The 27587-nt window shown below is 41.6% G+C and overlaps 1 protein-coding gene across 1 annotated transcript in view; it reads left to right on the top strand.

Moving 5' to 3' along the window:
- LOC117455396 (regulating synaptic membrane exocytosis protein 3-like) overlaps nucleotides 1-27554 on the top strand; it is a 49647-nt gene extending 22093 nt beyond the window's left edge. The window contains 5 exon segments of the mRNA XM_034094909.2: nucleotides 18488-18629; nucleotides 19128-19240; nucleotides 20714-20815; nucleotides 20911-21050; nucleotides 21691-27554. Coding sequence (XP_033950800.1) covers nucleotides 18488-18629; nucleotides 19128-19240; nucleotides 20714-20815; nucleotides 20911-21050; nucleotides 21691-21903 — 710 coding nt within the window. The 3' untranslated portion in view covers nucleotides 21904-27554.
- The last annotated feature ends 33 nt before the right edge of the window (nucleotides 27555-27587 follow it).

The raw sequence follows: 27587 nt of genomic DNA, 5'->3' as shown, positions 1-27587 counted from the left end.
CGTCGAAAGGAGCCAGTTGCCTAGGGAGGTGTTCCAGGCACGTCCAGCTGGGAAGAGACCGAGGGGTAGACCTAGGACCAGGTGGAGGGATTATATCTCTTCGCTGGCCTGGGAGCGCCTTGGGATCCCCCAGTCAGAGCTGGTTGATGAGGGGAAAGGAACGTTTGGGGCTCTCTGCTGGAACTGCTACCCCCGAGACCCGACCACGGATAAGCGGGAGAAGATGGATGGATGGATGGTAACAGACAGAGAATCAGCACTTTGGAAACAGGGCTGAAACAGAGGGGATTGTGGGTAATGCTGCAATGATCTGTTTGGTGTTTGGAGCCAAACACTTCAGAGACATGTTCTGTATATATCTGAGAGCTATAATATATTGATGAAAAACAGTATAATAGGGGACCTTTAAAGTACATCCTGCAGAGTAAGAGACAAACTGGATCTCTTGTGGCCATAGATTCATTGTTGAATAACTTGGTGTTGAATATTAATCTGGTTGCAATGGGAACCTTGAGGGAAAAGGACCGAAAGCACTCCGCAAATTGTATTTACTGCTTTAATTCAGTTTTTCGAGACATTATTCTAAATGCATTGCATCTGTTTTATGACTTTTAGGACCAGATCATAAGCAATCTGTTAGTAAGTGATTAAAAGTCAGTTTGTCCTACTCCTAATAATGTGATTTACTGTAGATGATTACACAGAAGGAATTGGGAGGTATAAAGAAAGTGAATAAACATTTAGGCAGCTTATAGAGACAAAAATATGTACTTAAAGGTGGGGTAGGTAAGTTTGAGAAACCGGCTCGAGATCGCTAGAATTTGAAAATACACAACCGGAGAAAAACTTACCACTTCCTTATAGAGCCCCTCCTCCAACACACACGAACGCGCACATGACCAATGAGGGCACGAGATAAGTGTGTGCCCCGATGGAAGGCTGACAGGCAGGTAGGCCATCCAATCCGTTTAGCCGGGCCACTTTTTACAGTATTACGGCTTCTACATATGACATTTTTTTATGGATTTTTTGTCAAAGCACTTAAGATATTCATTGCTATCGGGATGTTAAGAGCATTCCATGGAATATAACAAAAAGTGTATCTCGAGCCGGTTTCTGAAACTTACCTACCCCACCTTTAACAACAAAGTGAACTGAGACAGTGGGGGAATAAGTCAGCATCTCACTATTAAAGCGCTATTAGGAACTAATGTGGTTATGGTGTTGTTATTCCGTCAGGGTTCCTGCAGGGTACGTTCTAGCTGTGATCCATTTTGTGAATCGGATCCAGTCCGTTCCCAACAATCAGCAGAATCTGTTTCGGTAAATTCTTATTCAATCAGATAAGTGTAGACGTATCTGGGCCAATAACTGCATGTTTTTAAATATCATGATATCCAAAAGGTTGGGGTTCTTAGTGGGCTTTAACCTTTTGTCAACTGGCTTGATTATTGTCCGATAATCTGGCATTTCACGGTGGTCCTCATTTGGGGATATAACCAGAATGAAAACAATATATTAAGCACTTGCATAATCACAGCATCAATCTTTCATTTCCCAGTGTACAGTGTGCGCTCAGTTTAAGCGCAAAAACAGAAGAGGAAATGTCTGACCTAATACACAGCATGCTGCTTTCACTGGGCCACACACAAACGGATTTCTTAACAGCCTCCAGCCGTTGTTAACATTTTTAAATAGCCGCTCAGACCTGTCACAGTTCTTACTGTTAACCCTTATGTTGTGTTCGGGTCTCCCGTGACCCGTTTCAAGTTCAAATGATATAATATATTATATATAGTTTTTTTTATCGGAACAAGGCTTCATGATATCCTCCACTAAGGCTATATTAACACTACAAAACAGATTTTGACAATTTTAGCCAAGTCTGAAGGTCTCTTAAAAAAAAAGTGTATCATTTGGTGTTCGGGTCTGGGGAGACCCAGCAGATTTGTTTTGGGTGACTCGAAGTCAAATTTGGCCGAATCAAGATTCATCTTTGACTTTAGACGCCCCCCCCCTTCATCAACTGTAACAATAATTTTTCGCAACATGCACCTGGTCTCCCCTCCCTCTGCCCCCCTCCCCCCACGGGAACTCCACCTTTCACAAAGAATATGTACACTAACCTGAACCTGAACCTGAACATGCACACAATATGTGGTGCAATGTGTTTTCGGGCCATTCAATAAGATTACAACAGGATTGTACGGTTATGAATGCATAATAAGTTAGTTATGATGTAGTTAAAACAATATTGGATGATAGTCATTTTTTGTGTTTTGGACTGAAATAAATCATGGGTCAAAATTGACCCGCGAACACCATGAACGGTAACAGCTTTTGAACACAACACAAGGGTTAATGAATGACATAATTGTGCCCCCAAAAATTATAACCAAGATTAAATTAATAATAAATCCATTTGGCGTCTCATATTTTTACACTTTCAGGGTCCCTGCAGATCCTTAAAAAGTCTTAAAAGTCTTACATTGATATTCAAGGTCTAAAAAGGTCTGGAATTTTAGGAGGGGAGGTATTACATTGTATCTGGGGCAGAATGAATGAGTGTGCAGGGGGTGACATTGGTCTCCATTGGTTTCCATTGGTCTACTGCCATACATTTTTGTTAATGCGAAGGCAGTCCATCCATCTTCTCCCGCTTATCCGTGGTCGGGCCGCGGGGGCAGCAGTTCCAGCAGAGAGCCCCAAACTTTCTTTTCCCTTTTTTTGTATTGGTATTATTTTTTCCTTGGAGAGGTCTTAAAAAGGTTTTAAAAGTCATTACATTTGTGCTTAAAAAATGTGCAGATACCCTGACTTTCTATTTCGCTTGTCTCAGCAGTAATATCCCAAAGATAACTCTTTGAAAAAAGGTGTCAAAGCCGTAGGCGATAGAACAAACCCTATGAGGTAGCTCAGAAGAAAAGGTTATATACTTTCCTTCATGTTGTATCGAGGTGCACTTTCACAGAACTGGGGTTTTATTAGAAGGTGTGTTCCCCCTTATAGATCCTTTTGATAAAGGCTATTTTTGTGCATTTGTACAATGATTGTGTATTTAATATCGTTCTCCTCGTGTAGTTCCTTTCATAGACTGTCTCATTGCGTCATTGAGGGTTTTGTAACAGGCGAGAGTTGGGGGTGGCATTTTAGTTCTGTCAGTGCTATTTATTACGTGCTATTATTGGATTGGTACTGGTGAGGAGATAGAACTCACACACGGTTTTCCAGGTTTATTGGGTCTTATCTCCTGAGCAGGTTTATCCAGGACCGTGAAAACAGGGCCATCCAAGCGTGTGTGTGTGTGTGTGTGTGTGTGTGTGTGTGTGTGTGAGCGTCTCCCAGCAAACTGTCAGTCTGCACGGTGGGACGCGGCTTGCCACTCAATCACCTCACCCTTTTCTTCTCTATTTAGATCCCTCATCTCACTCGACACGCATCCTCTTTAGTTTCTCACCCTCACTTTATAACTCCTTTTAAAATATCCTTTGTTTAAATCTTTCCGTCATCTGCGTGTTTATTTCTGTGGTGCTGTTGGATAGAAACCAGAGACGGAAAAGAAACAAGACACAGAAGGAAACATGTGACACAGGAAGAGCATACTTGTTAGTTTGCTTATTGAAATGCTTCCAACTTTGTTCTGGGACCAATCGCAGCCACATTTCTGCGTGTGCGTTCGTCAGGCGAATCATTTCCGAGTTGGCAAAGTGTGACTGAAGCTCCGACCTGGGAGTGAAGATTTGGGCTGTAGCTTTCAGCATTGCCAGTAATGTGATGAAACCCATTTTCCATTCTTCCGGCTCAGTTTTGTTTTGCCTCTCGATAAAATAACACGGGTCTTTCTGTTTGCGTATTTGCCTGGCGTTAAAAACGGCATAATTCAGTTTCACAAACTTCAGTATGGTGCCATGAATTTAGTTTGCTTTTCAAAATACTGTAAATTTAATCGTGAACTTTGTCTCTCTTTTAAAAGCTAATTTACCGAATCAAAACTGTTTTGACTTCTACAGAAAAGCCTCCTAAACAGCTTTGAAAACTATGTCAGATATATCAGATAAGAAAAGAGCACTGCTGATACCGAGACAGGACAGAGTTTAGCTGTCGGTTTACCTGAACTACAGGGTACATAGAAGCCCTTTGTTGTCATACTTTTCAAAGTGAACATGAGGCTCTCCCACACTGAGATAGCTCTGCAGGGCTCGATGATGTTATGTACAGTAGACGGTAGATAGCTAGGAAGTCTTGGAGACTCTGTCTATCCTAACACTAGAAAGGCATTCGTAGACCTCCTACAAGTCTATTGGTATACTCCCTTGCTGCTATGGTGATGACATTTGCAAAGTGTGGGGTTCATGAGCTTTTAGGTGCGACCAAACTGCTAAAAGATATTTAGTTTTTTATTTCGCAGGACATTTTAAACACGTGTATTCTTGTTCTTGAGTTCAGATGCGTTCAGTTCAGGCACATTTTCCAAGCTCTTTACAATACTACATGAAGACAGCACATGTCTCTTTGGATCCATACCAATATGTAATGGGTTCTTCTTTGACCCATGCTACCCCCGAGCTCAGAGTTTCATAAAAATGGGGCATTTGGTTTTTCTATATTCCTGCTAACAGACAAGTAGAGAGCTGTAGACCTATTGGGTCTTGATAATGCTGTATCTCAACAATCCTAATATTTGAGTGGCTTTGTAATCATTTGAAATGTATGATGGAGTTTTGTGTGGGTTAGAGAGACACTCAACAATGATACAGCAAAAGGCTGCAGACTAGATTGTCCAGTGTTTGGAAGCATTTAGCCTCCACTCGTCCCCTGACCAGAGAACAGACCTTTGAGTAAGCAGGGTGTGTCTGTTTGAGTCACAGCTAGAAATCACACTTCAGGAATTGTTACATTGGAGAGCTTACTGTGATCCGATCCTCCGAGGTGAAATGTACCTCCAAAGAGAAATTCTTACAAGTCAAGACAGCTTAGAAAAGGCGAAATAAGATCTGTGGGAAACGAACCTGTTAGATAAATGCACGTTTTGTTCAGCCGGATAATATCCACATGTCTACCCTACTTTTATCATGTTCTAATCATAAATCTATCGATTAGATTTATGATTTTGAAACTACAAGAAGATAAGGAGGACTTTTACAAAAAAGTAATAGAGATTTTTGTCCAGAAGGATAGGCAAATGGACTTCATCTTCAAGTCAAGGTAAGACTGCAATTTGATTGAAAATGGGATTTTACTAAGAGAGAACAATTCAATATGTAAATGATAAAGTTACATTTTTTGGGTATCCTTTTGTTCCACTGTCTGTTTAAAAGTAATCAAAGCATCAGACTAAAATAGCTTTTGAAAATAATAGAATATTTTGATTTAGGTCGAAATATAATATTTGTAAATATTCCAGTGCCTCACCAGCCATGAACCTCACTGCAGAAGCTTATACACGACGACAGCTATTTATATTCACTATGACTCATGGAAAAATCCTCCTTGAGTCTTTGGAGCTGCTATTTCAGGTGAGGCGGCTGCTGTGCATCTCCCACCTCTTGCTCCACCAGTCTTTTTTTCTTTGGAAGCGTATAGAGTCGCTGGCTCTCCTCACACACAAACTGAAACCTTACTCATGTCTCTAAAAGCTCTCCCCTCCCCACCGGTGCTTAGAGGCTACCAAACACCATCCTCTTTCCGTTCCTCATCCCTCCACTTACTCCCTTATCTCCCTCTTTTGTCTCCCCCAGCTCACTGACATCTCAATTTTCTCTCAATCTCTCCCCCCTATCTTTTTTGCTTTCACTATCACGTTATCCCAATCTCGCCCACCGACTCCTCCATGCTCTATTCTTAGAGAGGCAGATGGGGAACCATTCAGCGGTTACTCTCCCTGTCTTTGTGCTGCTTGTAAACCTGTGTGTGTGTGTGTGTGTGTGTGTGTGTGTGTGTGTGTGTGTGTGTGTATATAGCTTATGCCTGTAAAATCCTGCCTTTATAAAAAAGTGTGAACTACTCTCACTTGTAAAATACTGCACCTGCAATCTGATGCAGCCCTTAATATTCAAAAGGCATGATTTAACATTTATTGTAAAAATAAATGTGTGTGTGTACGCTCGGGGTTGGGGGATGTCTGTGTGTAAAAGGCTTATAATCAGGCTAATGAGGGTGTCATTACCACTCCTCTCGACATTCAGTGCACTAAACACACACTTACTGAACGTACACATCCTGCTGTGCTCTTATAGAAAAGCTGGACGAGAGAGCTGCTTGTGGTGCATAGGAGCCACACACACACACACACACACACACACACACACACACACACACACACACACACACACACACACACACACACACACACACACACACACACACACACACACACACACACACACACACACACACACACACACACACACACACACACACACACACACACACACACACACACACACACACACACACACAGTTCCTTCTCAGCCAATCTTAACACACAGGGGGATTTCTGAATTGGTGTTATGGTCACAGGTAGGCTGCTGCTGCTGCACTTCAGGAAATATTACCACGGAGATTTTGTTTAGTTTTGATTGTTAATATGGTCTCTTATCAGAGAGCACAAATCTGCTGACATGTTAAGATTAGTCCCTGTATTTTTCTTTTTTTTAAAAGTGGAATTGGCTGCATTATTCAGCTTTGAACTAAAGCCATCCTCATCTTAAAAAAATGAATTGGTATCTCTCATCAGACTGGTAGAATGTAATCAATCAAAGTGTATTTTTATAGCCCAATATCACACATTTTACATTTGTCTCAGGGGACTTTACAGTTTGTGCAGAATATGAATACGACTAGGACACCCTCTGTGCTTAGACCCTCACATCAGAGAGGAAACACTCCCAAAGAAACCCCACATTTAATGGGGAAAATGGAAGAAATCTCTGGGAGAGCAACAGAGTCCAAATTTAAATTATTTTTGTTGCAGTGTACAAGATGGTACCGTTATGTTCAAAGCTTAAAATGTAACCGGTGGTTTTGTAAAAATGCTTAATAGGTTTTACTCATCTGTTTCTTCTCTCCTTCAAATCATTCGGCCATCTTGCATCCTTCGCCCATCAGCCGGCTTGTTGAGTAATCAAGAGGAAATTGCATCTGAATTAGATTACTCTTTTCCTCATTGTAATGAATTGTCATTAGACAGGAGCCCGTGTGGCATATTAACTCTCTGACAGACATCCTGCCATACATGAAGGTTTTCGATTTCAAGAAATCATTTCCTTTGCAACATGGTGCTAAAGAGGCTCATCGCCTCTCATTGACCACTCCCTGGTTTCTGTCCCCTCCTCAGCTGTTAATGTGATAATGTCGCACACACACAGCTGCACACATCAAGACGACACGTGAGATTAGTTCTGTTTTCCTCCCAGCATTATCATTAAGGACCCTAACACTTAGCATACTAAGCTACACTTAACTCTCTGCTACACTTATTTGTTTTTGCATGCTCTATTGGAGTTAAATAACGGTCTAAGTCGCTAAGTTCCTGCCTGTGTCCCATAAATGGGTGAATTGTAGAGAATAAAGCAGCTGAGAAAGAAAACACTTGCAATCCACTTTACTGTACACAGAGTTTACTGGCCCCTGGCAAGATTAATGTCGAGCAATGAAAGGTTTTGAGCTATTCCCTAAACTGTTGGCATTCTTTTTTATTAGTATAATTAATAATTTTCTTCAGATTGCCCTCAAAGGATTCGTTTCACATTTTGGGAAATCGTTTTTTGGCTGCCTTGCAGAGAATTAGATGAAAAGCTTTACCTCAATCATCCTTGTTATTGAATTATTGTTGAGGGCTCTAGTGTGAGAACATTATGGATTTGCAGCAAACCCCTAACACTGAACTGTTGTTACCTTACTGTTAACAAAGATACTAGCTTTTAAGAAACTGGACCAGTAGTGACAAGGCAGACTATTCAAGACGGAATTTCTTATGAATTACTTACTTATCTATGCTTCTGTGCCAATATGTGATAAATATTTCATTTGTGATTTTTGTCAACCAAGGCTAAGAGGGTATTTCATTTATTTATTTGGATGTGTTGTTTTATTTTATTTTGTATTTGTATTCTGAAGAATTAATTGCTTTTAGCGTTTAATATGCTATTACTTGATCATGTGTGGCATAAAATGATCAAATAGGATTGTATATCACAATTATTTCTGGAACAATATATCTTCCAGCGATGGTAGCCGTTGAAACAAACCTAACCCTACCCCCAGTGTCTCTGTATTTGCTGATTATTGATGAGCTTTACAGGGAGTTTTACCTTCAAACAGATCAAGGCTGGCTGTTTCCAGTTTTTGGGCTAAGCTAATCTGTAATGTACAGGAGTGGTATTGATCTTCTCATCTAAGTCTCTGCAAGAAAGACATTTCAGCACGTTTCCCAAAATATCACACCTTTTAGCACTTAGTCAACCTGCCTCATCAGGACCCAGTGGGGGGGATTTTGTCAGATTTGATTGACAGTGGTGAAGCAACCTAAGTCATCAGCTTCCGATTCAAATGCTACATCAGGGAAACTCAGCCTGCTCAGGGTCAACTTTTGCAAAAGACAGGAGGCCAGCCAGACTAGCCCAGAAGTACATGGCGTCCATTTTCTCCCGGGTAACACACAGAACACAGAAACACATACATCTGTCATGTCAAAATCATAGCTGCATTAACTTTGGTCGACAGACGGGATAAGTTGAGGCATTGTTTGGTATTGGTGCTACACTGCATGAATGAATCTCCTCAGGCTCCCAATGTGCCTTTGAGCCAGTGGCGTAGCCACCATAGGGCCAGGGTGGGCCCAGGCCCACACAGTTTACTCATTAGCCCACCCTGAGAAAGCTTCGGTGTAATTTTTTATTATTATTATAAAAAAATGCATTCACCCATTGAGAATAAACAAGGATTCAAAGTGAAATTCAAGTGAACAAATATCGAGTTGAATTAATGTTGTATGTGTTTTATCCTCTGAACCGAACTCATTTACGGTAAAAACTGGTTGTTGGTTCCGGCGCGCCATAGATGAGAGTAACAAATGAGCCACTTCCGGGCAAAAATAACGGCTCCGCCCACTTTTTGGGGAAAACAACGCTGTCAGTTGAACGGCGGTCAATACAAATTCCGAAGATTTTTTCAAACCGATCAGAAATTTAAGAAGATTTTTGGATCTTCAAAGAGCCCGATTCCAATGGCTAGACAGGCAAACAATTGCATTAAGCCATTAGAAATCGACGATCGGGCTCGATATATGGTTAAATATAGCAGTAGGCTATCGATTTTCATAGATGAGAGTAACATCTACGTGACTTTACGGCCCCGCCCACTTTTGGGGGAAACAACGCTGTCATTTGAACGCCGATCGAGCCTGAAGCCACAGAGCTCTTCTGTTACTGTCCTTTCTTCATAGAGGAAGTACAGAAACACGTAACTCTGGATTATTTTTAATGTTTGAGGTGCAATAAACGACACAGCAGCTTTTTGGCATGATAAAACTATTATGTTCTGCCTCACTCATGAGAGTAACAGCTGGAGAAATTACGGCCTCGCCTACTGATTTTAATTTAATCATATATCAAGACCGATTGTCGATTTCCAATGATCGAATGTAATTGTTTGCCTGACTGGCCATCGCAATCGAGCTCTTTGAAGATCCAAAAATCCACGGTTTTCAAACTAAATTTGATCGGATTGGCAAAAACTTCAGAATTTGTATTGACCGCCATTCAAATGACAGCGTTGTTTCCCCCCAAAGGTGGACGGGGCCATAATTTTTGCCCGGAAGTGACGTAGGTGTTACTCTCATCTATAGTAACGTGAGAGAGGCAGAGAGCTGCCTGCAGGGACGCGCTTTTCTGTAAATAGTGCAGACATTCCCCCAGCCCAGGAGCTGAAGGTGCATTTACGAGGGATGGATATGTAGACTGGATGCACAGCGTAACTCGTTGGAGAGACATAAAAGCGAGGACCACTGCAAGTCCATGAGCAGGTTTGAATGCTACAACCTATTGTTGCTGTTACCTAGTGCAATAAAAGAGTTACATAACGATTGTAAATAACCCAATTTGTGTTCTGTGAAACTGAAAAGGATATTACGTTGTTTTTGTTACTTTCGTTGCAGTTGTATGTCTTAAATGTAATTTAGGTTAACTTCCTGTGTTATTAAGATGCTTTTATTTTGAAGGTGAGTTTGCGCTGTTGACAGGAAGTTGTTGTTGCTATGGAAACAACGTGACGGAGAAAAGGAGCGGAGATTAAAGGTGGGGTAGGTCATTTTGGAGAAACCAGCTCGAGTGCGCTAGAATTTGAAAATACACAGCCGGAAAAAATTAAGTTAAAAGTTAAATGCATCTATCTGGTGCACTTTGAGAGCAAAATTAGGGACTAAATCTATGAATACATCTCTCAACACCCATGTGAAACAGTACTGTTTAAAACAGACTTACTTTATCTATATGCATATTTTACAAATCACTCCCCTTTTAAACTGTATTTTTGTTTTACAATTTACTATAGTATGAGTTGGAATTATTTCATACCTGTTATTCTCTTGTTTTTATAATGATCATATAAAAGGTGTGCGTGGAAATACTTGTTTCCATGAGATAACTTAGACTAAAGTCAACGATCGAAACACTCAGAGAGTCCTTTACCTCCCTGAGCTGACGTTATAAGATTTGTCTGACAGGAGAGAGCTCTCCTCCTCCTTGTTGTAGAAACAACTCCTTATTTACGTTAGTGCTCTCTCGTTCACTCTCTCTCTCGCTCGCTCGCTCACACAAAATGCGCTCGTCGTGCCACACACACAGCCAAGCTATGACACACAATGACCCAGAATAACTTTTAATGCTGTATCCTATTCTTTTCGATGGCTTTATTGTATGATATGACAGGTGAACAGATCGCCACTGGGCTTACAACTAAAGACACAGCTACGCAAAAATCGCAGCATGTGTACGGCTCTGAGAATCTGCCTTGGTGCAAAGTAGCAGTGAAAACATGGTACGGAATTTCATTGATTTGGGCATTCTCACAATAAGCAAGTGGAATGGATAATGAAGCACTGACACAGCGCTCTACAAAGAGCGAGTGGATAGACCGATGCACGGACTTTCCACATGGTAAAAGTGGGGGGGTCTAAACTAATCATTTTAAAAGGTGTCCACCCTCATATAATGGCTGTGACGCCCATGGATGGAAGGCTGACAGGCAGGTAGGCCATCCAGGTATTTTAGCCGGCCCGCTCAGATGATTGGTCGTGCTTTTTACAGCGCCACGGCTTCCAGAGATGACATTTTTTTATGGATTTGTTGTCAAAGCACTTCAGATATTCATTGCTATCGGGATGTTGAGAGCATTCCATGGAATATAACAAAAAGTGTATCTTAAGCCGGTTTCTCAAACTTACCTACCCCACCTTTAATCTACATATAAAGACGGAGAAAGTAAAGGATAAAGTTTATGTTTAAGTTTAGCACCCCCCAAAGAGGCACAAAGTTGTTATTAACTATAATATAAACATGTTGGTTGTGTCCTAATTTGTTTATTTGCTGTTTTAAAGCTTTGCTGTCTGTTTACAGTTCACTTTTGGTAGTATGCTAAAGTGATTCTAATACGGATGGAGCCTAAATGTATTTGTTATTTTTGTGTCTTTATAGCTCTTATGTTGATATTGGAGATTTCAATGAATTCATATCATCAGTCAAGTCTTCGACCATTATTCGGAGGGAAATGCTACAACGATGCTTGGCAATGGGCATTATTATATTATTATTATAGGCCAGTCCTACCTTAAAGTAATTTTCCCCCCTGGCCCACCCTATTTTATACAGGCCCGCCCTAAAGTACATTTCTGCGCTACTGCCTTACAGTAAGGCTGCCGATTGTTGGCACTTATGTGTTCACAGTGTTATAACATTTCTTAACCAGAGGAATCCTGGATGGAAAAAGCATTGAAATCCATCTGCTTGTTTATTTTATTTGCAAACTGTAACTTCGTAGTACCTGCCGTAGAAAGTGCAGTAAATCTGTTTTAATTTCCCTAAAGCTTTGAATGATAATCATAGTTTAGTACCTAGGTGTATACATATACAAACGATTCAGAAAATGTACCATTTCAGTATATTTAACTGCAGTCCTTACATACTGCAACTCACTTTTCTAAACTCTTATGTAACTGTATGATACTTCCGGCGGTCCGGCGGTGAAGATACCACAACATATATCTCACCTGCTTAGTTACTGTTGCTAGGCATGGCGGATCGTTGCCGTCACCGGTGCATCCAATAGGCATGTCGTCGCAGCCAGGGAGTCTAAAAACAGCTTTCTATATTACAGCGGATAATGAGAAGGGCTTCATCAGTGTTCTCTCCAAATGTCAGAGCAGCTTTAATGATCTACTGAGGAATACACACACACACACACACACACACACACACACACACACACACACACACACACACACACACACACACACACACACACACACACACACACACACACACACACACACACACACACACACACACACACACACACACACACACACACACACACACACACACACACACACACACACACACACACACACACACACACACACACACACACACACACAAGCTATATATCGTGTACCCCTGTGACATGACTATGAAACGTGGGGCGTGCATCAAAAGGCTAATTTCAATGATTACCTAGTTATATTTGAACACACAAAAAGAAAGTTCTGACTGTGAATTATTCCTGGGCTGCATATTCATGTGTGTGTCTTTAGGGACTAGTTATTACTTATCATAGTGCAGCAAACAGCAGACACCCTACACAGCATCGTAGGAGAACAAAGACCAAGACCCCTCTCTTCAAGCATGCTGAAGCACACACGCTTATGTAATGTTGTATAAACAGCATACATGTCAGACTACCTCTAATCATGTCTTACAGGGTGTGTGTGTACTGTGTGTGCATTCAATGTTAACACTATACAACAAAGTTAGTTATCGCCGTAATAAACCGTATTTAATTTCATCATACTGTACAATGCTTAATTTTACATTCTGTTCTTGTATATATTGATTTATGTGTAGACTTCTTGCACAATTTTGTACTTTAGCATTTTATTATGTGAGTGCATGTATAGGGAAATGAGTATGAGAAGTAATTCAAATAGGGTGGGAAACAACGAGAAGAACTAAATGCAAGAAGAGTGTTTTAACATTTGATTTAAAGACACTAAGAGAAAAACAAGTGGTGTCTGTTGAAGTACGGAGGCTCGTATAGAGAGGACAATACGAGCGAGGAAAGACAGAGAGAGGGGAAAGGCTTGTGAGCGAACACACCAGCCGGGGCTCTTGGTGCAATGCAGACGGCATTGCCATGGAAACGGATGGAGGGAAAGCGCAGACGAGGAGGAGGGGATTAAATGGGAAGGAAGAGATCACTGCTTCGCACCGTGGGGGGGGGGGGGGGGGTGATTTGATGAGATGGGATGGGCTGGTTAGAAAATGAGTAACAAGTGTGGATGGGAAGTTAGATGAATTAACCACTAGATGTGTATTTAAAGAAGATTTACCACCATTATAAACCCATTCGACCGTCATACTAAGGGTGCGTTCACACCTGCTTTGTATAGTCCAGTTGAATCGAAACCTGGTGCGTTTAGCCGCTTGGTGCGGTTCATTTGGGTCGGTGTGAACACAATCTGAGACCTCTTTAGTGAACTAAACAACCGGACTCTGGTCCGCGTGTAAATTGAAAAGATAATACATTTGCAACATAGGTAGTCCAAATGTTTTGAAATGCATGTGTCAGTAAGAACACCTGTCGTCGGTGAAACGCCCCTCCTTACTGCAGAACGTCTCTCATTGTGTATGTGCTATAATGTTTTTTAACGGACGTTGTCTGATTTATATAATCATATGCGCGGGCCGCTAGTGTCTGTTGATCTCCAGATTAACAGCAGCATGAGAATAACCTGCCGAAAGTGCCGATGCTCCATGGCGGAGGCTCCGGTAGAAATTGCCGGGATTTGCGTTTTTACCCCCTTAATGTCTGACCAATGGTTGAACAGCATTTCCGAGCACATGACTTGTGTTTAAAGTTTATAGTCCGTTTGAGTTTTGCCCGTGTGAACGCAAACCGAACCTTCTGAAAAATGAAACAATGTAACAAACTGTTAGAGAGCGGACTATTAGGTGTGAATGCACCCTAAGAGTGTACACAGCTAATTATGTTTGATTAACTATTTTAAATGATGTATACTTGAGTGTACACACTGTATACTTGACAGGGAAGAGTTCATGTTAATGTTGCTGTGAGGATGTCAGGTCACGTTTCAGACGACAGTTCAAAAGTGTTAGTAACATTTTGCCTCTAAAAATAAGATTTGTGAGAAGAAAAAAAAGTGATGGGTTATGAGCCCGTCGCCATGGCGCCATTTGTCTCAGGTGGCATTGTCTGGGTCCAGATCTGAGGGCGGGTGTTGCCATGGCAGCTGGAGAGCATGGAATTTGGCTGTCTGGGTGTGCTGCACACACGCACACACGCACACACACACACACACACACACACACACACACACACACACACACACACACACACACACACACACACACACACACACACACACACACACACACACACACACACACACACACACACACACACACACACACACACACACACACACACACACACACACAGTCTTGGAAATCTTCTTGACTGCAGGATTATTAATAGAAGGCAGCACCCCTCTCCTCTCTGCCACCCAAAGGACCCCCATCATTCTCATCTTTCTCTTCACTTATTTCCCCTCAACACTTGTCCTCTCCCTTCTGTCTTCATCCCTCACTCCTCTTGTCAGATCTCACCCCCCCCCCCCCCCCCCAACCCTCCTCCAGTCTCATCAAGTGGCTTTGTTTGCAATCTGTGTATCCTCCGTAGTGATGGTGATGATGTGGGAACAGCGAGGATGCTTAATGAGCTTGGAGTTGCACAATGCTAATGAAGTTGGACGGCTGTACCTGAGTGTGAGCTTCACAGAAAGCAAGATGGAGAAAGTGCTTGTTTAAAGTCTCCTCCCCCCATTTAACTAACCTGGATCCTATAGAGGAGAGACATACAGTTCGAGCTCCGACAGCAACTGCTAAATAATGAGCTGTAGGAACAAAGCACTCAACATCTGTTGGTTTTCTCGTGCTTTGTTAACCGTTGTAAAGTTTATAGATGTTTTATCTTCATGGTCTACTGTATATTTTCTATTTTAATACTATTTTTTGAGATATTTAATTTCTAGAATTGTTTAATTTCTACTCTTTAATTTCTACACATTTTCTTCCTTTATTATTTGCCCCTTTTGTTTGTTTGCTTGTTCACCATGTAAACCGGCCTTGGGGCCCTTGAAAGGCACTATACAAATGTCATCTATTATTATTACTTATGTGGGATGCCTTGTTTTGTTTTTTATGCTGCTGCAACGCAAACATTTCCAGATTTGGGATCAATAAAGTACCTCTTATGTTATCTTATTTTACCAGTGATTTACTTCCAGATTAAAAAACTAAAGGGGTAAAGTTATAGATGTCTGTAAGAAGGTTTAAAGGTCTAAGTTCTATCATAATTCCATTGTTGAGGTTTACTAAAATACATTTAAATTGTGCAGTTTTCCAAACTCACATTGGTTTCTCAAACAGCATCTCTGTATAGTATGTGTATTCACTCTCTGTCCTAAACGGCTTGTTGGAGCGTCTGCCCCCCCCCTCTCCCTGTGAGCCCAGTGGCCGTCGAAACTCAGCCTGGGCACACACACACACACACACACACACACACACACACACACACACACACACACACACACACACACACACACACCCCCGCAGCCTGGCTGGGAGTTTGTGTGTATGCCCAGGCTGAGTTCCGCGGTGTCTCGCTGTCTCGCCGACCCCACACCAATGAGCCAGCTCACAGTGTCCCGCTCCCCGCAGCAGCGAGCCTTGCAACGTCCCACCGAGTGTGTGTGTGTGAGGAAGTCCGAGGATTGGTCCAAACGTAACGGCTCCGTGGATTGGTCAATTTCGACCAATCTGCGGAGCCGTTACGTTACGTCACTATACCCGAAATTCGTCACTATACCCAAGAAGTAAACAATGGAAAAAGAGAAATCTCCAACGAGGCGTTCTGGGGCAGCTAGACAGGTCTTTTCTGTGTTAGAGTTTTACTCGCTACAGGGTGTACTTTGAGGGGTTGTGACTCTGCAGACGGGTTACATGCAGAAAAAGCTACATAACACAAGGGGACGGGTAACAACCAGAAAAGCATGACATGGGACCTTTAAGACATTTTCAAGCGTTTACCCCCTACTGCAGGATTTTAAAAAGCAGCTTAGAAAGCCCCGGTCAAAGGGAAGTCTGGGAAATAAGTACATAAATATGTAGAGGTCTTTTTAAAGCGACTGAGAGCAGCTCTGTCATCCTCCTGTCAGACTAAACTGTCCTCATGTGGCTCAGACACGTGTTGACACTGTGAGAGAGTAAGCAGAGGTGTGATTGTACAGACACTACTTTCCTAGTGTCAGTGTGGGAATGTGTGCACACGTCTCTGTCGAGCTTTGTGTTAAACAGCTCTGGGAATTTGAAGTTTTTATATTGCTTTATTGTTTCCAGTTGTAGACCTCGGGGTGAATAAGTGTTTCTCTTTTTGTCTTTTACATCTCGTTCCTCTGTTATTTGGAGTTTCTATTAATGGTGAGAAGCTGGTAGTAGAACAATTAGCATCTTCTTTTAGTGTTCACAAGCAGTGTGTGTTTACAGTGTGGGTTTTTATTTAATTAACTGTTTTAATTTAGATTCAGGTTTTAGATTATTTTCTTGATCAATCAATTCATTGTTTTGTCTTCTGAAAATATTTCGAATCTTCGCAGGATCCGAGATGATGTCTCCTACTCCAATAGTTGTCACTTTTCCGTGCACCAGTTTGAGTCTTTGTGCGACTGTTTGAAGTGATGTGTTTTCCTGCGGACGCTGAGATGTTGCAGTGAGGATAGCAGGACAAGGAGGTGATATTAAAGGGAAGGTTTTTCTGCTAAATCTGCATCAACGTACATGTCACAAACCCTTAACCTAAGTGACTTTGACTGTGCCGCACTACTTAAAACTCAGCATGTTAAGACCCACAGAGATACAGTGAGTGTTTAAAGGGGATGACGCCCTTAAAGCTGTGTGTGGGGTTAGCTTCTCGCCTCGTCTGCAGAGCTGTAAAGCCTAAATACTTTCCCCCTCAGCCCCACTTAGCTCTGCCTCCCCACTTTCTCTCTATGCTCACTATTATTAAAGCTACCATTTTGCTTCTACCTCCCGAGACAGGCTCATAAGTCCCCCTAAAAGCTTATTGCACCGTACTCGAAACAGCTATTGTAAAACGTGCTTCCCATATTTGAAATGGGCCGTGACCTGCGAATTGAACATATTTTCCAATAGTGCGGGAATGTCCCAGTGGAAATTAGGCCAGATTGTCTTCTTGCCCGAGTGGACTTGCTTCAAAATAAATACTGTAGAGCTGGGTGTGCTCAAGGCAAACCTGGATTTGTCGTTATTTCTTTTGAGTTTAAAAAAAACAAAAAACACTGTTGTTATTTCTTGTCAAGCCAAGTCTCACTGACATAAAAGACATCAATCCTCCGTCTGTTTTCATGCAAACACAGTAACTAAGAAACAGCATGACGACTTCTCGCCTGAGGAAAAATCTGCTTTTATCATAACCTCTGCAAAACTAAATATGTGAGGATCCATTTATAACATATTTGTGTGCCTTAAAGGCCCCCTATTACACTGTTTTTCATCAATATAACATAGTTCTCAGATATATACAAAACATGTCTCAGAAGTGTTTAGCTCGAAATACCCAACATGCATTGCAGCATTACCCATAATCCCCTCTGTTTCAGCCCTGTTTCCAAAGTGCTGATTCTCTGTCTGTTACTTTAGATGAAAGTAAGGAGCCCCTCCCCACACCCCTCTGAGAGAGATTTGGTTACAAAGAACACAATGGTGCTCTAGGAGGAGATTCAGGTGATAAGGAGGGGGGGGGGTTACCTTGGTTGCTGATTGGCTAATGGTTACACAAGACAACACATCCTTATGACATCATAAAGTGGCCAAAATCTGATCAGCTCATTTTCAGACAGGTTTTTATAGAAATGGATCAGGACAAAAAGAGAGAGAATCTTTTTTCCTGAAACTTTCTGAGTGTCTTTACACAGAAGGGACACATGTTGATGTAGAAGAGACATGAAGAAGTGGATTTTGCATAATAGGTGATCTTTAATGGTAAGGCCACACTGATCCTGTTTAATACCTGTCTTACTTATCAGACTGCTCCACGACTTCATCTGATTATAACGCTAAGAGTATTATCACACTGAAAATAAGGAAACTTATTTGGATCTATGAACTCTTTGCAGAAGGTGGGACGAAGAAGCTTCGCAGCACCATCCGACGGAGCACAGAGACCGGCATCGCCGTGGAGATGAGGAACCGAGTGACGCGGCAAGGAAGCAAGGACTCGACCGACGGCAGCACCAACTCCAACAGCTCCGATGGAACGTGAGTATCTACCCTTGGGGTTACAGATGGGGTCCACAACTAGCAAGCCACATGAATGTCTGGGAGCAAATACATTTGATATGCTACACAAATACGGCCCGGATCCGGAATATTGGGTTGCAGATTAGAATCTTCAAAAGGGGGGTTCGTTTAGCATGACACACTTGAAATAACGAAAGGATAGGTTTAGAAGAAAGTAGAAAGAAAGTGAGGTCAAAGAAAACTGTGAGCAATGATTGAGAGTCAGACCTAAACATTTCAGATGTGTGTATCTCACTGCAGTGTTACTTTAATGCATGTACCTTTGATATTCATGTTTAATCATCGTTGCTTTTAAATGCTATTATATAATATGCTTTTAATGTCTTTCATTGTTGCACGGCACTTTGAATTGCCTTGCGTTGAAAGGTGCTCTATAAATAAACTTGCCTTACCCGGCATCTCCTCATGGCACACACGGCATACATATATTCATCATAACGCTTTGCTCTCTCTCAGGTTTGTCTTCCCTACAACACGCCTGGGCCCGGAGAGCCAGTTCAGTGACTTCCTGGATGGACTCGGCCCCGCTCAGATCGTAGGCCGGCAAACGTTAGCTACACCCCCCATGGGTAAGACAAGAAAGATCGATAACGGTGTCTCATTCTCATCTGGTATCGTTTGATTCTTTCTGAGATCTCATGAGATGCTTTGCACTGGGATTCATTATTTGAACCAATGGAAATTAAACGGTTATAGGTTAATAAAGTTGTGAGACAAGAGTACATTTATGTTGGACTCTACTACGGCGGAGAATCAGATACAAATATCTCCCGCGCCACACCAGCATACTAACTGTTAAATGCACAGCAGCGTCTAAAAGTACTGCACAATACTAGTGTATTCAGCACGGAGGTATGAATCTTTCATGCAAAAGGTCGTTGCTTGTGAGAATCAACACAACCGTTCTGTGCTCATACCTGGCGGCTCAGGCGCGTTCACAGCTCGGTGTCGCCCTCTGCAGTTACATTCTGGCCATTGCAACCTTAGTGAGATTATGTTCTCGTTCTGATTATACAAGTTTCGGTAACACTTTATATTAAGGTACGTATATTCACCATCATTTAGTTGTTAATTAACATGCATATTAGCAGTATATTGGCTGTTTATTAGTCATTATAAAATACTTATTAATGCCTTATTCTACATGACCATATTCTCCCAGTACTAAGCCATTAGTTAAGAGTTTTTCCTCAATAACCCTCTCATAAGTGCTCATTTACTGTAAGTAAGGAAGTTGTTGTACATGAGTTTTGTCCTTAATACAGGGGGTCCGCGGGCTCTTAAAAAGTATTACAAGTTGATAAATCAATTTAGCGAAAATTAAGGCTATTAAAAAGTATTAAACGGCATTTTCCAAGGTATTAAATGTTGTAGCTTGTTTTCAATAAGTATATAAATGGTCCAAAGAGGTTGTGTTCTACAGTCTGCCTGAATGTAATCATGGCGTAGGTGTGTAGTGTGATTCTGTGGAGTTTATTTATGGCATCCCGTTGGATCTGACGTCATCTGAACAGGACATCTCACGCTCACTGCTTGATAGCGCGAAGCTCCATTTACGCCGGTTGTTAAACAGCATCGTTATGGGGAAATGCAAGTCTGCGTCCAAATGGTTGGAAGATAAGGAGGAAGGACAATCAATACTGTGTATAGTGAATGTGAGGTGAAGTGTGTCGCCAAGGTAACCAAAGTGGCGATGAGGTCTTAAAATGTATGGGCGCTGCTCAATATGGGCCTAATAAGGCAGCAGAACCACAAGAATATGAATTCTCCCATAATAAGACCAAACAAATATGATCAATTCTTATGTAACAAGAAATGAAACTACAAGTGTTACTTGTGTCAAAATAACAAAAAACCGTGTTGTTTCTAACTCAGAATATGTTCCCTATTTTAAAGTAAAGTCTTGTTCATAACAAACAAGCTAGTAGTTTGTCTCTAATATGTTAATAAACAACTAGTTGATGGTGAATAAGTGTACCTTCATATAAAGTGTTCCCCAAGTTTCTCTTGGGTTGTGATTGATGGTGTTTTTCCCTCCACAGGGGATGTCCATGTAGGCATGGTGGACAGAGGAGGGCAGCTGGAGGTGGAGGTCAACCAGGCCAGAAGGTTGACCCCTAAGTCGGGCTCCAAGAACACACCAGGTACTCCCCTCACCCCCTGCATTCAAATGTATTGACTCCTTTGTCCGAGCTGTGTTCGTGTGGGGGTTTCAATGTGTTGCGTTTCTCTGCTGCAGCTACCTACGTGAAGGTGTATCTGCTGGAGAACGGCATGTGCTTGGCCAAAAAGAAAACCAAAGTAGTGAAGAAGAATCTGGACCCCACCTACCAGCAGGCTCTGTTGTTCGATGAGAGTCCTCAGGGCAAAGTCCTACAAGTATGTGACTTCTTTCATTCTCTTCCTTGTTTTTGTAACTCGTGAATCCCTCTGTGGTTTCAAATATTATTGGGTTTTAGTTTGTTTTCTATCCTCATTTAGTGTAAAATGTCCTACTGCACAGTCTTGCCATGTTCCTCATTACATTTGTATTTTCTCTGCATGAAAAAGGAAAAGTAATGTGTACGTTTCAAATGACAGGAATGTTATATTTGGCGTATTCAGAAGAAAACAATGTTATACTTTACAGAAAGATACATTTGGAGGTGTGTGGAAGTATTATCTGTAAGCATAAAGAACTAAATGAAAAAAATATCTTACCATATTATTTATTAAGAATGTATAACTTAAAAAAATATGTTTAGTCGTGGCGCAGTCTTCTCCTTCTCGTGGGAGACTGAAATCTTAGTTACATTACATGTCACTTGTTAGACGCTTTTATCCAAAGCGACTTACATACTCAATACTGTGGGCAATCCCCACGGGAGCACTTTGGGGTGAAGGGTCCCAGGGACACAACGACATGCTGACTGCAGTGGGGTTTGAACCTGTGACCCCCTGATCCGAACACCAACCCACTAATCCACTACGCCACACGCCTCCTTAGTCTATGTATAACTTATTCTCACCTCTCCTCAAGGTAATCGTGTGGGGGGATTACGGGCGTATGGACCACAAGTGCTTCATGGGAATGGCCCAGATCCTTCTGGAGGACCTGGACCTGTCTGCCACGGTCAGCGGCTGGTACAAGCTGTTCCCTACCTCCTCTCTGGCAGACCCCAGCATCGGACCGCTCACCAGGCGCCTCTCTCAGTCCAGCCTGGAGAGCGCCACCAGCCCCTCGTGCACCTAGACCCCCAGCAGACCCCCAGCAGAACCCCACATGCACGGGCACAGAGAGTCATGCAGACACGGACACACGTACTGTAAATACACAACGACTGTATTCCAAGTGCAAGACAGGTAGACACACACACACACACACACACACACACACACACACACACACACACACACACACACATATATATATATATATATATATATATACCCATGTGCATCTGTGCAGGAACACACATATAGGTGCAAATACCTGATCGCCATATCCTTCAGTACGTCCATAATCACACACACACTGATCAGTATTTTAGTTGAGCAAATCTAACTTGAAGTAGACTTAATTTACCAGAACATGTAGCATTTCCCACCGTTCCCATTTTCAACCTTTCCTACCATGACTCAGCAATTCTGCATTCCCAGACTTCACCCAGGCCCCTCCCAATGCCAGTTTCTGAACTCTCTATGCCAAACTAAGGGGAAAAACACTTTATTTTTTAAAAACCAAAGCAATTGTAATGTTGTTATGATAACTATAAGTCGTAGGTGAAATAGTATATAATATAAAGTATGGAAATGTAGCAGAGTCGATGACTTAGATGTAATGCAAAAAAACACACATTCTACACACATGAGCTGAGAGCGGCGGGCCACACACACACACACCTGGGCAACAGGCTTGGATATTCACATAATGGCTATTATGTGAGGTAGCAACACTGCTATTCTATAATTTTCACACGGCAGAGTTTATATATAGATATAAATATATCATATATATATAAATAGATAGTTATATACTTACTTGTGTTTATGTATGTATGGGCTGCATTCTGCATGTTTGCTTGCAACCTTTTGTAGAGACATTTTAAAGTGCTTCAATATGTTTGATTTTGCTTGCTTCGGCCAATGTAACAGGAGCTGCTTTATTTTGCAATCCGTCCGGAGGAAAAGGCACCGAGTTAGTGAGGAGGGTGGTGATGAGAGGGGGGGGGGGGGCGTCGTCACAATCTGCAGGAGAAGAGAACAAATGATTCAGCCAGCTACTCATTAGCTGATGAACAAGATGTATGATCCTGCCTTCATCTTTAGAAAGGACTGTACAGCACAAGGCATTCTGGGAAATGTGTCCAGCTCCAGTTTGGGGTGTCTTGTGTTCCACGTCCAGGGGGTGCCACTCTCTCTGTATACCAGCAGCCAGACTGTCTGAACTTCCTGTTGATTTCCCCCTTCTGATGTTCCTCATTGATAAAGAGAAGGTGGTGAGCGCACACAGCTGGTAACAACACACCCTTCCTCTCTTCGGTACACACACTCTGTCTCACTACATGTTTCTACACCTGTTGGATCTTCTTTTCGATATCTGACTGTTTATGCCAGAGTTACTTTTCCAGCAGGTTGATTGTTCACCTGCCATGTGCGCCAGTTTCATTCGCTTCAGATGTCACTCTTCATATCTCTCCAGTTTAAGACGGTTCTTTACTGTAATATTATGTTTGATTTACATGCAGTGGTTTATTTATTTTATTTGATCAAACTCCAGTGTACATCTTTGAATCGATGAACTGAATTCCAGCATGGGCATGTAACAGGTCAGTTTCCCACAGATGACTTAAAGGTCCCGCGTCATGGCCACTTCTACTGATCATAATTCCATTGTTGACGTAGAATAGATTTATACTGTGCAATTTTCTAAACTCACATTGGTTCCTCAAACAGCATCTCTGTATAGTATGTGTATTCACTCTCTGTCCTAAACGGCTTGTTGGAGCTCCTGCCCCCTCCCCCCCCCTCCCTGTGAGCCCAGTGGCCGTCAGCGAGACACCGCGAAATCGGCGGAGCTGCAGCTGAGAAAAGATTGAGTGTGTGTGTGTGAGGAAGTCCGCTGACTTAACGTAACGGCTCATGGACCAATCCGCGGAGCTGTTACGTTACGTCACTGTACCCAGGAAGAAAAAGAGAAATGCCCAACGAGGCGTTCTGGGGCAGCATCTTTTCTGTGTTAGAGTTTGACTCGCTACAGGGGGTACTTTGAGGGTTTGTGACCCTGCAGACCGTTTACATGCAGGAAAAGCTACACAACACAAGGGGACGGGTGATATCCAGAAAAGCATGACATGGGACCTTTAAATCTGAACAAAAGGATAATGTTTTCTTGATCAACATTGGATTGCTCAAAAGCATTTATATTTTGTCCGTAGGTAAACTTAAGGGTGTTTCACAAGCCAGCTTTTAATACGTTTTAATGATACTAAAGGCAAATCCTTTTATATTTGGCACGTGAAACCGAACCGGGCTAATAGAAAATAAACCAAGAGTATCAATCCACTCTGATTTTGGAGTAGCTCTCTAACGGGATAAAGACAGGTCCCAAACACATCTAACAGTTTGCTTTTGTTTATTAGATATATTTAAAATGACCAAAAAGGACCAATGCCACTTTGTTCTAGTGAACTTTCTTTATAAAAAAAATAGAAGTACAAGTCTGACCTGGTTCAGTTAAGATGGACAATAGTTGAGTCTTCATTGAGGAGTAGCAGGTTCAAAAGGTGTTTACTGTTTCTTAAAACATGTCGTCATTCCCTTCAGTGTTTCTTCAATCTGTCGTTTCAGGACCAACTCGGATAGGTTTTTAAGAAGTGTTAAGAGAGATAATAGTCCCAGTTTACAGGCTACTAAAAGCTTGTGCGTGTTTACAAGCTCACATTTTGTTTAATCACTTAAACTTAGAATTCTTCTTCTGGAGGAGGATGACATTAAATCTGACCGTCCCTTCATGTACACAACGGGAGGTTTTTTGTAACCCTTTGCAGCTAGTCCGTGCTGGAGCTGTGACTGTGTCGTAATTGATTTAATGTACCTTTTTTTTTAAATTTGTATCTATTTTTTTTTTCTTAACGGCTGTCATGATGTCAAAATGAGGATTATACTCTTGGTATTTGCACACATTGTCTTCAGTGTGAACAAAACAGCTTTGTTTGTGAGATGGAAAATACATGGAAAGAATATTTAAAAAGACATTTATAGACCTGTATAACTTTCCTAAACGTTAAGTCATTGGTGAACTCCTTACAAATGTTTATTTCCCCATGTGATTCTTAATCTTAAAGGACAACTTATATTTCCCTTTGCTGTTTCCCGAGTAGCCCTGAACATAAGCAGTTATTATGAGAGTACAAGTAAAGTAAGAGACAATGCATTAGGAAGTTGAATGATCCTTTGAGGAGAGTTTTAACGGAGAGCATTGCCCACATCTTTTGAGTCCTGTAACCAAAGGGACATGTTTCATACTGCCTTTCTTCAAAGTGTAGTTTGGGTGTGTGTCTTTCAATGCATTTACTGTGTTGCGTGATGCTTCATAATGAGCATGTGACGGAGAGATTTAAACGTGTAAATATTTATGAAAAAGCCCCTTGTTAACTCAAGTCGTGGACAACAGTGAGGAGGAGAAGATAAGGATCAGGGTTTTCCGATATGACCGTTAACACTTAGATTAGAGCTAGTGATTAAAATGCATCGTCTCATCATGTTTCACTTATGTCGACAACTGTTTTAAGTGAGATTAAAAAGGGTTGCCTATGGCAGGGCAGAGTATCAGCAGGTCGTACGAGAGTATTCGACTTCTGTACATGTGGATGCAGGCGGGTTGCAATATTGATGGAATGATCAAAGTGTCCATTACAGACTATAGCGGTTTATTGGAGACGGCGTGGAGCATGTCGAGCTCGATAACGCGGTGTTCCAGATACAGGTAAAGATAGCATTAGCTCGATTTAGACCGGATCTAGGGTTTGAATGTAAAGATTGTAATGTACACCCATGATACGCTTGCTTTTTGCCCCTGTAAAACCCACCACTTTTGTCTTGTGCAAAACTTTTCTAATGTATCTTCAATCAACCTGAATTGTCTCTTGAGTGCAATGTTTGGAAATGTGTTTTATTTTTGTAAGGAGAGCGTTATTATTCAGAAGAGGAGAGAGAGTCAGAGAGGCACAAAGCTGCTTTTCGCGAAAACGAGGGCTTGTTCGGTTTACAATGGCCTTATTTTGTGTAGGAGACATTGCTTCACTATTGTAGCACACAACTGAACGTTTTGACAAATGTATTTTGCTTGAAATATTCTACCGAAGTTATATATGTGTATATGTATAGTTTTATGAATGTATTTCTTAATCCTTACACCAGAACTGAGTGTACCTTTTTGTCATCTTGTTGGCTATACTGTCTCTTTGAGGACTTTCCAGGGATCTCGCCTGCATTGTTTCAGGCTGCCCCTTCTACCGTATCCTGTGTGTCCTTTTCTTTGTGTGCTCACTTCAAAAGAACAGCTCTGTGGTTGGGACAAGCATGAATTCTGCGTGGCCAAAACGCACTTTTGATGTATTTAAAATGCCACGATGGGTTTAAAACAGAAACGATTGCTATTCCCCTTGTAACTGAAACTCGATGTATCTATCAAGCTGATCGAGTTATCATGTCTGTGCTTTGAACTTGAACATGTTTCATGATTAACACTTTTCCTGTATTTAATCTTTACGATGGTCTGATTACGATGACAATAACTATGATAATGACACAAGTTGAGGAAGTCAATTAGACCCAGTACGATGTTAATTCATTGAGATGCAAAAAGAAAATGCTGTATCTTCAAGTAGCATGGTGTTAGCTTTCCACTTTCTGACATACTTCTTGCAATAACCATTTGGCTGTAGCCTTGTGTCACTCATTAGAGTAAGGTTGTGGGAACCTCAGGCCAAATTTGTATCCGCTCACAACCATGACAAATATTATTTTTAAGTCAGATCACAATTTCAAGCACTAGAAGCAATGTCGACTCAGCAGAGCATGCGTCGCATTGTGAATAACTTTCTGAAAGCCGCCATGAGTAACAAATTCTTTTTTTAAATTTCCTTTCCTTTCCTAATGAAGCATGCATTCCACATATCTGTTTACAGATGTAGCAACGGGCAACGAGACATTACTGCTGAGCTGATGGGCGAATGGGTTTGTCTTCATCCACGTCTATACATGTTGTTGATCACAGCACAAGTCTCCTTAGTAGCCATCCTGTCCTTGTTTAGATATTTGTCAAACTATATTAAGACCACTGTAGCCCCCCTCGCCAGTATCAAGACAACCTTCATCTTAAAGCCCAGCAAACATTTTGAACTTCCAAAACGTAGGGAACCGCTTTGAAGAGCGTTGACTTTAAAGGAGCACATATTGTGAAAAGATGCCTCGAACACAAATCTGAAGCTGCGGGAAAACATTCAGCACAGTTCAAATTGGATTGCGGGTGATGCTGGATGATTGGTTGTCTTTTCTAAACCGGCCTTAACCTTTTCACCGAGGAGCGTTCACAGAGTACATGTTAAAGGGCAACGCATAGCTGACCGTCTATTGAAAGGATGCTTATGAAGAGGAAAAAGGGAGCTGTAATTTTATACCTGTGCTTTGTAAATGTTTTCTATGTGCAGTATTTGATAATGTAAAACTGGTATTTTTGTGGTTTGTACGCTGCAGAATTATTTACTTAAGGTGCACGTAGTTTTGTAAGAAAATAGAATCAAACGGAGAACAAAAAAAAACTATTTCTGAATCAGAAGCCTGTATTTGCATGCCCTTTGACATCTGGACGCAAGGTCAATAAAGTTTATTTGAATCACACATATTTGTCAGCTGTGTATTTTAAGATATTCT

Source organism: Pseudochaenichthys georgianus, chromosome 11 (genome assembly GCF_902827115.2).
Source record: "Pseudochaenichthys georgianus chromosome 11, fPseGeo1.2, whole genome shotgun sequence".
NCBI classification, from domain to species: domain Eukaryota; kingdom Metazoa; phylum Chordata; class Actinopteri; order Perciformes; family Channichthyidae; genus Pseudochaenichthys; species Pseudochaenichthys georgianus.
The sequence above is the reverse complement of the archived record's forward strand: the minus strand, read 5'-3'. Positions and strand labels throughout refer to the sequence as shown.